This window comes from Symphodus melops (assembly GCF_947650265.1).
Source record: "Symphodus melops genome assembly, chromosome: 5".
NCBI lineage: Eukaryota > Metazoa > Chordata > Actinopteri > Labriformes > Labridae > Symphodus > Symphodus melops.
In genome coordinates, this window is record NC_136695.1 from 4,031,436 (window position 1) to 4,045,998 (window position 14,563).

At 44.8% G+C, this 14,563-nt stretch overlaps 2 protein-coding genes across 3 annotated transcripts; one reads left to right on the plus strand and one right to left on the minus strand.

Annotated features, from left to right (window-relative positions):
- Positions 1-125: 125 nt before the first annotated feature.
- calhm6 (calcium homeostasis modulator family member 6) lies at positions 126-2,178 on the minus strand. Its single transcript, XM_079344713.1, is given in 3 exon segments — positions 126-288; positions 291-576; positions 1,581-2,178. Coding segments are annotated over 3 exon segments (975 nt in total). The 5' UTR covers positions 2,127-2,178; the 3' UTR covers positions 126-145.
- A 2,327-nt stretch (positions 2,179-4,505) lies between these two features.
- Positions 4,506-12,949, plus strand: cnot10 (CCR4-NOT transcription complex, subunit 10). 2 transcript variants are annotated; one of them, XM_079344215.1, is made up of 19 exons: positions 4,506-4,753; positions 7,357-7,448; positions 7,549-7,710; positions 7,798-7,948; positions 8,058-8,194; positions 8,283-8,363; positions 8,446-8,529; positions 9,348-9,465; positions 9,546-9,695; positions 9,812-10,014; positions 10,186-10,307; positions 10,444-10,623; positions 10,809-10,889; positions 10,980-11,093; positions 11,214-11,344; positions 11,431-11,463; positions 11,863-11,990; positions 12,202-12,277; positions 12,542-12,949. In XM_079344215.1, the coding sequence occupies exons 1-19, from the start codon at positions 4,738-4,740 to the stop codon at positions 12,700-12,702; spliced, it is 2,220 nt and encodes a 739-aa protein (XP_079200341.1). In that variant the 5' UTR covers positions 4,506-4,737; the 3' UTR covers positions 12,703-12,949. The 2 variants fall into 2 exon arrangements, with proteins under 2 accessions (XP_079200341.1, XP_079200342.1); XM_079344216.1 differs by having other exon boundaries at positions 11,866-11,990.
- The last annotated feature ends 1,614 nt before the right edge of the window (positions 12,950-14,563 follow it).

Genomic DNA, 14,563 nt, shown 5'->3' on the forward strand with positions numbered 1-14,563 from the left:
AAACTCCCATCAGATTGGCTCAGGGCAAACCTCAGTGTAGAAAAAACATCACCCTGAGATCTTTGCCCCCCCCCCCCCCCCCCCCCCCCCCCCACCCCACCCCAGGGAGACTCAGACCCCCGGTTGGTTAATGAGAAGCACCTCCTCACACCCCCAGATCGCCTTCATCTACAAAACCAAGAACAGGAGGGTTGAGAGCTCCAGAGTCTGAAGACCTGACTGAAGGCATTCTCATCATGCCGTCGACCTCCTGCTGCCTCTCCACAAAGCGGTGCAGGGTGCTGTAGCTTGGTCTTTAGAGCTGAACTTGTACAAGGAGGAGACCTTCTCCCAGGCCTTCTTAGAAGGGGTTTTTATGTCTTCAGGCGGCGTCTGATCGAAGAAGCTCTTCAGGTTCCTCTCGGCGAGCGCCTTGGCGTGTTTGGCCGAGAAAGAATCCATCATGCTGCTCTCCTCCATAGCGTATCTCCGCCAGAACTTGAGCTGCAGGTAGCTGATGGGAGAGGCGCAGCGAGCCACGCAGCCAAGCAGCAGGTTGAACAACATGATGGAGGCGATAAGCAGCCAACCCAGAATCTGTGGACAACACAAACACAAAACATGACATTTAAATGTCACTTTTTAAAAAGAGATTTTCAAATGCATCCTTCTTTACCTGCCCATCTAGCGCATCCGTCGTGCCCGAACATGAACTTCAATCACGCTGAAGCAGCCGAGTCATACGTTTCAACTCAAAGGGGCCTTGAATCGTCACATTATCTTCAGACTGACTGGTTAGGAGAATTTATTTCTGTTATATGAAGATAGTGAATCATCACTTTCTTGATAATTCATGAAATAAAAGGTCAGATCAGGGGTTGCTAAACTGACACCCACTGTCCCTCGCAGGATGTGCTTTGGCTGTGTAACATTGTGCACAGACAAAAATAGACCTTGTGGTAACTTGAAGCAGAATACATATTTCCATGTTTAGACTTTTAGTGCTGAGTGTGGACTAATAAAACGTATGCACATCTCTAAGTGTAAAAAGCAGCAGACACGTTGTTGCTGTCATGTCCAAACTATGTTAACACAATTGTTTTTAATTTAACTTGATGATGCCTAGTTTTACAAAAATGTGTAAAATACATGATTTTAAATGATGTATATTGTATACATGTATATTCGTGTTATCCTAGTATTATTTCCTCCATAAATGAACTGATTGAAGTGATCCCTGTTCTCAGTCCTCACTCTTCAGTGTTTGTGGGTTTTTCTTGTTTGGTTCACTGAGAAACTGAAACTTGTTTAATTTGACTGCTTCTGAAACACTGAACATATCCTCACTCGGACTTACAGAGGGTTATTCAACTTGACTCCATCTTCCTTTTTTAAAAAATTGTGCAATACCCCTGAGTCTGTTATATGGACTTCTTGTTTTCTGATACTTGACTCTTGTAGGCTGCGTTTTATTTAGGACTCGAGGGGGATAATTCACAGTTTAGGGTGTCTACAATACATGATTCTCTTGCTGTGATGAAGTGAAGTCTCCTTGTTGTAAGAGGGGTTTTTTTCATTGTAGGTTTTTAGGGAGCACTGACCTGAGACTGAGCCCTGAGGGTGAGCAGTACATCAGCCCTGTCTGCCTGGATCCCGCTGCTCTCCGTCCCGCAGGGGAACTTGAACAGCTCCTGCTGACACTGCTGCGCGGACTCTCTCTCCCCGCACAGCTGTTCTTTGTATGCGCTCACGTTCACTCCGCTCATGGCGCACTCGAAGTAGCTCCCGCTCAGCAGAGCCACGGCGATCCAGGAGGACGGGGCCACCATCGCCGTGATGCTGATTTGGAACAAGACGGTCCCGGCTGCAACGAACCTCCTCCAGCTGCACGAGCGATCCCTGTGGCACAGACCCGTCAGCAGCTTCCACGTCTTCTGGTTGATGATGTACCCGAGCAGCAGCAGGGCCAGCGCGGGCACCAGCAGGCACACCATCCCGTACGCAAAGTTGAGCTTCAGGCTGCAGGGACACTTGAACACCACCGAGGAGAAGATCTGCTCCACCCCGGCCGTCAGCAGAGCAACCGCCCCGACTCCGAGGTTGGTCTGCTGGTTTGCGATGTTCAGCACCGTCTTGAACTTGTCCATCACTGCGTGCTTTGTCAGGCTGCATGTAAAGGCACACTTTCACTTCCACGTTTATATGACCCTCTGTGGACGCTTCAGCGTATCATATATCAACTTCAAATCAAATCATTTACATTATTCATTAAACATTCACTCAGATAATAAAAGTTGATCTTATTTTCGTAATGAACAGGTGAAAGTAAACGTTTCTTATTGGCTTAAACAGGGTGATTACAGGTGTGATTCAGTTATAACAGCCCACTGTAAGTGAGATATTCATGTTTGGCTTGGCTGGACTTTTGGACCTTAAGTCTCTTTGAAAACATCCAGTGTCCCTATAAACTCATAAAAAGGAGCAACATAGAAGATCCCTCAGTGACGGGAAGGAGAAAGACAACCTCTATCAGTGGGTCTCAAATGGTCAAACTGACGGAAGGACCATCATCTCTCATGATAATCAGATTTATTCTATGAAAAAAAAGTGCAGTTTGGACTTTTTTTGTTTTAACACAAAAAAAATACACGTTTAAATTTTAACAATAATTCTCGACCCATTTTTTTCAAGGCGACCTACTTTTGGGTCCTGACCCACACTTTGAGAACCACAGTGGTGTGCTGCTATTCCTTATTATTTTTAAGTGGCCAATCCAGCAGATGATTAACGGTCTTTGTTATAAACAGAGACAAAGAAGACTTCAGTGCATACTAGCCCATTAAGATACATAGCAGTGGTGGCACCTTCACTGGACATTCGCTGTCTGGACCTTTTCTTTGCATCTCTCCAATACTTTCTCTTTTGCCTTTTTGCCCTGTCTCCTATGTTGCCTATTTGCATTACTTTTTTGTCTTGAACTCTTTTCTTCCACCGTTGTCTTTCCTTCTCTTGCATCTCATTTTTTTTTTATCTGGGGGTCACTGTTCAATTTCTCTCTCTCTCTTTTTTGGGGTAATCTCTATTTCTTCTCCTTTGCTCCTCAACAGACAATTTCTGTCTAGCCATGTTTTCCTACAATATAGTGAGAAGTAAGTAAGAATTATAATATATAAATTCTGGGAATGTTACACAGTAATAAGTAGACCACATTATGTCCATACTCTACAAGTCAGAAGAGTAGGGGATGCATCAGAAAGGTTAATAACACAATTCGTGTTATATATGTACATGTGTTTGTTAATATACCACTGAAATAACATTTTAATCTTTTACTTTGTTTACAGATAATATTATATTTGCACATTTAGAGGTTATAGGTGGATTTTTCAGAGTGGATTCTTCTGAGTTGACAAAAGGGAATTTTTTTCCCTCCAAAACTTGTGTTGTTCTCTGCAGCTAGCTGGATTGTTCTCAGTTGCTAAATGCCCCAATAACCTTACTAAAAAGCCTAAATTCTATTCACTACTGTTTTAAAAAAATCATGTTAAAGGGGAGACAGTGTTGACATATTCTAGCTGTGACCTTTGTAATATCAACATTGTTTATCTAAAATATTACAAAATGTCAAACTTACTAGAGCATCAGTGCTAGTGCTGCACTCAGCACAGTCAGGGAGAGGAAAGGGAGTCTTCAGGGATATAGCTTACCACACTATTGTCTGATTTAGTGGGGATTGCTGAAAAATGTGACAGAGTTGACAGAAACTGAGGACATAACTTTGATAGGCAGATTTATGGGGAAAATATTACTTAAACTTCACTGTATTTTTTTTTTTATAAATTCATAACCATTCTTTTTTTATTGAAAATCTATATTTCTGAACTTGTACAGTTTTTTAAAGTGTTTTTGGGCATGTGAATATTTTGTCCTCTTACTGAGGACAGGTTGAATAACATGGACCTCCAACGACAGACCAGACAATCAAAGAAATTCAAACAAAATAATAAAAAAAATGAATGATAAAAATTACATAGGTATACTCAATTCCTTTAGATTTAACTTTTCAAGCATGGGAATCATGATGAATGTATTGATTTTTAACATAAATCTGACTTTTTTTGGTAGGACATGTTTTGTCCCAGTTCTCAAGAATGAGTGATATCTATCTATCTATCTATCTATCTATCTATCTATCTATCTATCTATCTATCTATCTATCTATCTATCTATCTATCTATCTATCTATCTATCTCTCTCTCTCTCTCTCTCTCTCTCTCTCTCTCTCTCTCTCTCTCTCTCTCTCTCTCTCTCTCTCTCTCTCTATATATATATATATATATATATATATATATATATAATATAAAATGTAAAAAAAATATATGTAAAAATATAAAAACGTATATATATATATATATATATATATATACGTTTTTATATTTATATATATATATTTTTTATATTTTTCTACAAATGTTTTCGACGCTCGAACACGCGGGCTACATTGTGTGCATGACGTATTCTCACCGGCAGGGGGCGGTGTAATCCATTGGTTGCACTCAGCGAAGATCAGCGAAGAAGAATCTGTTTAGAGCGGAGCAAACAGATTTCTGTTAGCCATCTTCTATGTGAAACACAGAAATTCACGTTAAATATATATTTTTTAATAACTTTTCTTCCACTACACATTTATCACTAAAATCCTCTGAGATACTGAACAGAAGCCCGAGAGTCCTCAGTGTCTTTGAAAAGTCTCCAGAAATGGCAGAAAACACAGGTGAGTGTGTCGAGCTAACGCTAGCTGGGTAGTTGAGTTAGCGGTGGTCAAACTGAGCTAGCGTGATGAGAAGCACTTTGTGATGAGGACTATCACATTAAACACGGCTCATGTTCTCTGGATACTTTCCCTCCTGCATCACTCAGAGGACAGCTAGCTTGTTCTCTGCTCTGTAGCTTCACTAAACATCCAAACAGACGCGTCCCAGTCAGCGTTAGCATTAGCCGGGCTGCATGTTGTTTGAGGACACGCTCAGGAGAAACTTCATGAATGCATCTTTAAAAGAAATGCATCAGAAATGACCCGATTATGACTCAGTCACACTCTTCAACTGTGTGCTGTTACCTCCCTGATCTGCTTTTGGATTATCGCGAGTTGATTGAAAAACACGTAAAAACAAACCCCGCGTGTCTGCGTGGACAGCAGTGTGAATGTAACTCAGGTGTTCAGTGTTTATCCTCCTGCACAGTGTTCACAAGGTGATGTTTGCATGTTTGTTAAACTACCAATGTTTTTTTTTTGTGTGATTGAATTTCATCTGTCAGCTTCCTCTGCGTCAGAAACATGCACGCAGCCAATCAGGAGGCAGGACTACAGGAGGGTGAAATGATCCCAATCATTCAGCTTCAGGAGGGTCAAGAGCAATTCGTGAAATGGAGATCAATCAAATTTCACATTGATACTCTGATAAAATGGAAATGTCAGCAGCTGTAGAGTAAGATTTAGGGTGCGTTCAGTTTTTCCCTCCTTTCTCCTTTTCACTATCCACATCACCACAACCCCATGGACACGTCATGTGGTTAAGGAAAGGTGTTAGGAGATTTCGTTAATGACTTAAGGAAAGGTGATCGTGTTGTTTTGATAATCTGACCACATTTCCACGAGGTGATGTAATAATAATGTGACGTTAGTGACATCAGGCTGCCATAGTGAAACTACAGTTGTCAGAAAATGGACTACAAAAAGCTCATTTAAAGATGTTTCTCCTGTGGCTTCTTAACGGTGAAATAATCCTAAAAACCACGAGGTGTGAATGAACATATAAGGTAGGATATATTAGAGACCCATACTACAACATCAGCATCATGATCAGAGTTCATCTCTGGGTTTAACATTGTTCAAAGTTGTTTAAGGCAAATTATTGCAGCCCTGACTTCCATGATGTTTCTTTTTTTTTATTAACAAGCTTTTAAAGGCCTCTTACAATGTCATGTATTAAATCGACATCAAATAACAGCAAATCATCTCCATCAAACATGATACAAGAATGTATAAAACAATCTTCTTCACACACATAATAAAAAATAAAATGAATATTAAGGCAGAAACTAATGATAAGACAAATAAAGATCGTCTCCACAGTTCTCCTCCTTAGGTAAAGGATGGTCACGAGTTTCCTTAAAGGAGGTTATGAAGGAAGCATTGAGCCACCTTTCCTTAACTTTTAAGAGAATTCAAACCGCTCTTATCACGGCCGCCAATTAAACTCTCCCGGGGTTAAAGGACAAAAAGGAGAGTGAAAGGAGATAGGAGGGACGTTCTGAACGCACCCTTAAAAACGGAGGACGCAGCACCGTCTTCCTTCTCATCGTTGAGTATTTCAGCAAAGACATGAAATTATAAATGATAAAAGAGCAGCAGTGTGTGTGACATGAAGCCAGATACATCTGTTTCCTTCCAGCAGGTAAAATGTGCACAGGCTGAGTGAGAAACATGTTCTTCTTTGAATCCTGTTTGTCCTGTGTTTATTTAAAGCTCGTGCTGCGTGCCATGTGTGCAGCTTGTTCCTGAAGGTTTCACACTCGCTGGCTCCTTCGTCTTTCTGGCTGAACCTGAAACGCCTCCACGCCGTCGACTTCACTTGTTTCTTCTTCTGTTTACAAAGCGTAGCTGCTGTGTGTCTGTCTGTTAGTTCAAGCTATCGTCACCATGCCCTGGCACATTTAGCCGGTAATAATGTAGCGGCCCCTTTTCTTCAGCCTAAGGACAGAAACACCCGATGAGAGGAACATCCTCCAGTCTGCTGAGTCTTCATGTCTGGACTCAGATTAGTAGGGCTGCAACTGACCTTTGATGGCACCTTTCTTTTACTGTGAATTATATCATATATCCAGTTTCTAAGATGTATCGATCTGTTTTCTCTCTCGCTCTCTCTCTCGCTCTCTCTCGCTCTCTCTCTCTTTCTGAGTCGAACTCAAACAGATGGATCACAAAACACTGTCTATTTTGAGATGCAGAAAATTCATCCATTTCACAAACAGTTTATTTTCATGCACATGTTGAAGTCGTGTAACTGGCTGTTATTGAGACACATCGATATCGAGTATTGCCATTCAGTGTAAAAATATCGAGGTCCAGCCCGACAGTGAATCCGTACAAACTTGGTCTACATGTTGTCACGACAGTTCGAAGTCTAATTGACGTCTTTAAGAAAAGCTTCAGATCCCAAAGACTCGTCGTCAGTGACAACGAGAAGCGGTGAACCTTTAAGTCTCTGCACAATGAATCAGGACGTGTTTGAAATATTAGAGTGAAATGAAAACAGTCGATTAGTCGGATTATCACAACTCGGTGTCCTCTCTCTCTTCTTCATTCAAAATCAGAACAAAACGAGACGAAGCACGACAGCTCATCATCTCCCGGCGTGACGGATCAGGAGAAGGAAGGGGCATCCAGTGCATACGAATCGTTCTCGGTGAGTCTTCTTCCTCCTCTCCTGACAAACAGGAAGAGTTTGATCTGTGCTTCGAGGTCGTCCCTCTTCACGCGGCGTGTGCTCGTGTGTTTCCTCTCAGGCGGGGAAGTACGAAGAGTCTCTGAAACAGCTGGAAGCGCTGCAGGAGCTGAACAAAGAGGACTACAAGATCGCCCTGAACAGAGCCGTGGTGGAGTTCTACAAGAGCGGTCAGACCACCACGGGGACTCTGAAACAGACTCTGCTGGCCATGAAGAACCAGGTACCTGCTGCTGACTGTCTCTGCTGTTTCTCATGTCCATGTTTGTTTGGATTGGCTCATCCCTCCGTCCTGATGCTCGTCCCTCAGGTTCACACGTCGGCGGAGGACGTGGACGGGCTGGACGATGTGGAGAACAGCCTGCTGTACTACAACCAGGCCATCATCCACTATCACATGAGGCAGTACTCCGAGGCCATCGCCATAGGAGAGAGGCTCTACCAGTTCCTGGAACCATTCGGTACGTCCCGGTTCTTTCTTCAAACTCGTCCTCTGAGACGCCACGCTCTCGCAGAAGGTGTGAGCGTTGAGTTTGGCGCACAGTCACGGTGTTATTTGTCCCCATGCAGAGAAGTTTGCTCAGGCTGTGTGCTTCCTGCTCGTGGATCTGTACCTGCTCACCTTCCAGCCCGAGAAGGCGCTCCACCTGCTGGCCGTGCTCGACAAACTGTCTGTGCAGGGGGGCGGCAAGAACGGCAAAGGAGAGGTACGGCGCTCCACTTCCACCTGTCAGGGTGACAGCTGACCTACAGCACTCAGTGGACTGTTTTACTAAACCATGTTTGTGTCTCCAGAACAATTCAAACAAAGACGGAGCCAATCAGAAAGCAGAGTTCACGGCCATGATCGAGGCAGCCAAATCAAAGATGCACCAGGTGAGTGTGAAGCCTCTCTCTCTCCGTGTTTCCGCTCTGCTCTCTGTGACCGTCTGACTGACTGATGCCGTCTCCTCCGCAGTACAAAGTGAGAGCCTACATTCAGATGAAATCCTCCAAAGCCTGCAAGAGGGAGATCAAATCAGTCATGAACACAGCGGGGAACGTAAGTACGACTGGTCAGGATGCTACGAGGCTGCAGACGTGAAATAAAACAACGACAACAAATGTACAGAAACTCCGAATATCTGAAGGAAACGAAAAGCTCGAACACTGTCAGCTCTCAGGATGTTTCTAATGCACAAATTCAATGAAGAAATCTCAGAACAGATTGTGGGTTATCATTTTATTTTGGTCCGATAACAGCGCGATGCAACACAATCGTTGACAGTGTTTCCTCTTTGAACAGACTTACTTTATATGCTAGAACCCTGCAGAACCTGCTTTGTTTCTTCCCTCTAAAAGATAAACACAATAATTTAAAATTCTGTTTGTAAAATGGATTCAGTGAAGGTATGAACTCAGATCCAGAAACTCTAGAGCAAATCACAGGCTCCTTCTTTGATTTTACATCCTGGACTTTTTGAGGACTTTTAGTCAAGTATAATCTGAACAGAAATGTATCATTAGCCTCCTTCTTTTTGTTCAATGTGTTTGTTCAAAGATGTGTAATGTTTCCGTCAGATCTTTTTCCCAGACCTAAACTGATGAAAGAAAAGAAGAATCTTTTCTTTTGGATAGTATAACATAGAAATCAGCTACTTTGATTTTAATCATCACTGACAGACATGAACTCTTCTTCGATCTGAAAAGTGTCTGACATCTGCCCACCTGCTGGTTCACACATGCGCCTCACAGCAGGAGACTTCAGACCGCCTGATGTTGCATCACACATGTTCCAACTCAAAGCGAGCGTTGGTCCTGTGCGCTGTGACTCAGTCACTGCTCAGTCTGCTGATCCGTGTGTCTCCTCTCCTTCCTCAGTCCGCCCCCTCGCTCTTCCTGAAGAGTAACTTTGAGTACCTGAGAGGAAATTACCGGAAAGCAGTGAAGCTGCTGAACAGCTCCAACATCGCAGAGCATCCAGGACCCATAAAGACGGGTGAGAATCTGCAGCCCGTCGATGACCCGCTTAACGCTGGAGTGAAGCTGCTAAATGTATCGTTCACATGTCTCTTTCAGGTGAATGTGTGCGATGCATGTTCTGGAACAATCTGGGCTGCATTCACTTCGCTATGGGGAAACATAACCTGGGCATTTTCTACTTCAAGAAGGCGCTGCAAGAGAACGACCACACCTGTGCACAGCTGGGAGACGGGGGCAACGGCCAGTGTAGGTCACAGCAGACCACGCCTCCTCACAAGCTCTGAGGTCAGCCCATGAAGAGAGACGCCATGCAATAGTAACCTCTCCCCTCTTCTTCTTCTTCTTCTTCTTTTCATAAACAGCCAAGAAGTTCACAGGTATTCCAATGTGTGCGCTGCTAGCTAACAAACGGTACGAGCTGCTGTATAACTGCGGCATCCAGCTGCTACACATCGGCCGGCCTCTAGCAGCGTTCGAGTGTCTGATGGAGGCCGTGCAGGTTTATCACTCCAATCCCCGACTGTGGCTGCGGCTCGCAGAGTGCTGCATCTCTGCCAACAAGGGGGTACGACTCGAAGCCTTTTTCCTCAAGTTTCCTTTTTTTAAGGTTGTTTTTTATCATAGTTTTATTCTCGGACAAGAAAGAGAAAAAAGGTGTAAAAAGTGGACACTTGGTACGATGGTGCACTTCTGGAAAGGTGAGCAGAACCTCCTGACCTGTGCGTTTGTGTTTCAGGGCTCCGAGCAGGAGAGTAAAGGGTTACCGTGTAAAAAAGGAATCGTTCAGTCCATCGTCGGGCAGGGCTACCATCGCAAGATCGTCCTGGCATCCCAAACGACTCAGAACACCATCTACAGGTCCGAGTCCCTGCTCATACACTGTGTCAAACCTTTTCTTTCCAGCAGAGGGCAGCAGAAATGAAGTCTTTTGAAATTAGATGGTGGTGGTTCATGTCTCAGCATGTTTCATCGATCTGTGTGTGTGTGTTCGCAGCGAGGGTCAGTCAGCAGCCATTCCCGTAGCCAGTATGGAGTTTGCAGCGATCTGTCTGAGGAACGCTCTGCTGCTGCTTCCTGAACATCAGACGCAGGACGCCAAGACGGAGAACGGCTCCAAGAACTCCAGCCAATCAGGGAGCACAGAGAGCGGCAGTGAGAACAGCGACGCCTGCAGGTCAGGGACACAAACGCGCACACACACACGCACACACACACACGCACACACGCACACACACACACGCACGCACACACACACACACACACACACACACACACACACACACACACACACACACACATACATCAACTTAAACTGAGTAAGTCCCAGCGCGCGTGTGTAACGGCGTACGTGTGTTACAGTGGGAAAGGTCAGGAGACGGACAAGTTTCTGTCTGCAGCTCCGTCGTCTCCTCTCAGGAAACAGGAGGTGGAGAACCTGCGGTAAGGACACGCCTCCTCACTCTTTTTTTTTTTTTTTTTTTGCTCCAATGGCCTGTGAGGTAATCTGTGATGTCACTGTCTGTAACACAGGTGCTCCATCCTGGCCTGTAGCACCTACGTTGCGTTAGCACTGGGAGACAACCTGATGGCTCTGAACCACGCTGAGAAGCTGCTCCATCAGACGAAGGTCTCCGGGTCTTTGAAGTGAGTCCTAGATTTGCTGCTGCCCGCCTGAACACCCCCCCCCCACCCCCCCCCCCCCCCCCCCCCCCCCCCACCCCCCCATCATCATGTGTCACCCTCACCTGTCTGCTCTCTGTTCAGGTTCCTGGGTCACCTGTATGCTGCTGAAGCCCTCATCTCATTGGACAGGATCTCTGACGCCATCTCCCACCTGAACCCAGAGAACGTCAGTGACGTGTCGATGGGGGTCCTGACCAGCGAGCAGGACCAAGGTCTGCATGACTTACACGTCTCCACTCGGGATGAGTACAAACGTTAAGTCCTGTTCCCTTAACGTCTGTCTGTTTCTTTCCTGCAGGGTCGGACAAAGGAGACGAGCCCGTCGAGTCCCGTGAGTCCACTTCTCCCCTCCCTGCTTCACAGTTACAGAAGGAACAGGAGACGAAACGAGCCGCATGCATCTCAGTCTAAACATGACAAAACTATTCAAAGAAGGAAAACTAAAGAGTCCCAATCAGATGAAAGACCTCTGTGTCCTGGAGCCTGATATTAAAATCTGTTGGAGAAATATGAAGAAATGAAACCAAATTCTGCAATGTAGAATAAAAAATAAATCCAAAATATTATATGAACAAAAGATCCTGGAATCAAAGACCTGTGCAGAGTTTGATAATATTTACAAAGTGAGAGAAGAAAGTGAGAGTAGGACGAGTTGATGCATGAAGAAAGTGCAAACAGCAGCATGCTCAGACTGTAACAAGCTTGTGTGTGTGTGTGTGTGTGTGTGCAGCAGGGAAGCAGACCCCTCTGTGTTACCCCAGCAGCGTGACGTCAGCTCGGGCCATGATGCTCTTCAACCTGGGCAGCGCCTACTGTCTGAGGAGCGAGTACGAGAAGGCCCGCAAGTGCCTACATCAGGTAACCGTGGAAACGGCGAACCACCCAGTGCACCGAGCCAGCTCGTCTTCAGCTTGCTCCGTAACGTGTCTGCAGCTGTAGATCAGTTAGCATCGGGGGGAGGGTGGGGATAAAGGGGGGTGTGGATGGAGGGACAGGTGCATGCAGGTGTTGAGATGTGTGCAGGTGATGGTTTGAATCTTCACCTTGTTGTTTGTCTCGTCTCCATCAGGCTGCATCGATGGTGAACACTAAAGAGATTCCCCCTGAAGCCATCCTGCTGGGAGTCTACTTAGAGCTACAGAACGGTCAGAAACGCAGACGCACTCACAGCTAATCTTATATCATGATTATTACCACTGAAATGTGATGACGCTTTACAGTGTGTTGGATGTTTTTACGCCTTTTTTTTTTTAAGACAGGAAGTCAGGAGTGTTTAATGATGGTTAGCTACACATGTAGGGAGTCACACTGACCTCTCACTGTCTGCTCCTGCTCTTCAGTATCAGCTGAGATGTTTTCTGTCTGGATGTGGTTGTAACTGTCTTTCTGTACCCCGCCCCCCCTCTCAGGAAACACCCAGCTGGCTCTTCAGATCATAAAGAGGAACCAGCTGCTGCCCTCTGCGGTTCAAAGGGTCTCTCCTGACTCCAGGAAGAAAGTGGTGCAGCCTCTTCAGACCGTCCAGCCCATCCAGCTTCCCTCCTCCTTCACACAGGTGCAACGCAAATAAACCTCCAAGCAGCCCCCCTCTGACACCCCCCCCCCCCCCCCCCCCACATACACACACACACACCTGCCTCCACCAGGAGTGATATTTATGAAGCTGCTTCCCTCAGAGTCGGCTGTCATATGAAATGCTGATTGGCTGCTGACTGGCGAGCCACAGCGGCGTCATGGACTCAGAGCCGCTGACTTTTTATTTCCTCTGACTGAGGTGTGACATCTGTATGAAAATAAATTTTATTTACTGTATGAAACGCGTGACTCTGACTGTGTTTGACACAAGAGGCGATCTGAAGACCTCTCCTTTGGACTCTGGGAAACCTTTCACATTTCACCCACTAAAGGTTTCTCCAATCATCCGCTGACTGCACATAAAGATGGACAGCCTGTCTGCACCTCCTCCTGTTGCACAAAGGTGAAGCCAAAATACCCCACCAGGCGCTGACTCAATGTGAGTCACAGAATTGATGTCCTGTCTCTTCCTGCAACCAAAAAAACCCAAACGTTTAACCTCCTGATAAAATAAAACAAGATTCTTGTGATGGTGTGAAGCAGACTCACACTTTACTGAATCTTATATTCGTGTTTGTTACGTTTCCTCTACTCTGATAATCCGGTAAACTTTTGACATCCCTTCTATGTAATCAAACTTTCAAACTGAACTTGAAGAGCCTCTCTTAAAGGGAGCTGTTTGTCTCATACAGTCTGTGGCTTCATCATGACAACACTCTTTGCATCCCTGACAATATGACGGATTACTCCTTTATCAGTTGTGATTACGATTTAAATTAAATTACTGATCTGGGAAATCATTCCTTTTGTCCTCGTTGATTGAAATGTTCCAACAGGAAGTGGCTGATGGGTGTGAATGTAATCATTGGAGTCCGGCTCCTCTCATGTTACGCTGTAAGCTCTGCGCTGATTCACACGTGGACACGTTTGAATATAGACCAATATTCAAGTTTACGCTCGACTAACATTTGAGATGTTTCAACCAGCTGTCGTAGTTTTAACACCTATCAGGTGTAAAATCCTCTGAAAAAATACGGTTAAGTCAGAGGATAAGGGGGAAGCGTTGTGTTCTCTGTGGCGGGATGGATACATTCAAGACATTTAATTGTGTCCCATTGACTTTATTCACACATGTAATTATTTATTAATTTATGTGTTCATTCTTTATTAATCCATTTATTCATTTATACTCTTGTCAGGTATCCATACTCAAGATGCCTGGACAGGTTTTTATTGGTGTTTGTGGATTAACGTGCATTAACAGAAGTTCTTTCCAGCCGGTGGTCTGTTCAGAGGTGATTGGAAAACACTGGAACAAACTTTGAGAAAAATGCTTTTCACTGATTGGTCGCTTGAAGTTACAATGTGATGTCTGCAGCATACATGAGGACTAGTTAGAATAAAGCTTACACCTCTGAGTGGAAGCAAAGACACAACTGCACAGTGTCACTACAGACAGCTACAGGATGAGGAAGTGCTTTAACGGCGTGCACATGGAAGTCTACATCCTGGATCCAACATGTGACGTTATCCAGAGTCTGTGATTGTCTCCACACGGTTCTGATCACAATCACATGTTCACATCAGTGTTTTTATGTAACTACAATATCAATAAGTCAAGGTTAACATCGTGCTTCAAACAAAGTGCTTGTTGGATCCTTAACGGTCTGACATTCCTCTAATGCTGTCTGAAGCCCCGCCCACCTCACACAGTGATTGGTCAGCTGTGTCCACGAGCAGCTGAGAGTTTATTGAACCTGTGTGTGTTCAGATGAGAGAGGAACAGCACACACTGAGGACAGCTGTGGTGATCAGCACCACCGATATCACATTTGATTGTTCTAGTAAATCTAAAA

Excerpts from the sequence above, each read along its gene's own strand:
- cnot10 (XM_079344215.1), top strand. Across the intron at positions 10,890-10,979 it reads CAGGAGGTGGAGAACCTGCG|GTGCTCCATCCTGGCCTGTA; the intron begins GTAAGGACACGC and ends TCTGTAACACAG. Across the intron at positions 11,464-11,862 it reads AGACGAGCCCGTCGAGTCCC|CAGGGAAGCAGACCCCTCTG; the intron begins GTGAGTCCACTT and ends GTGTGTGTGCAG.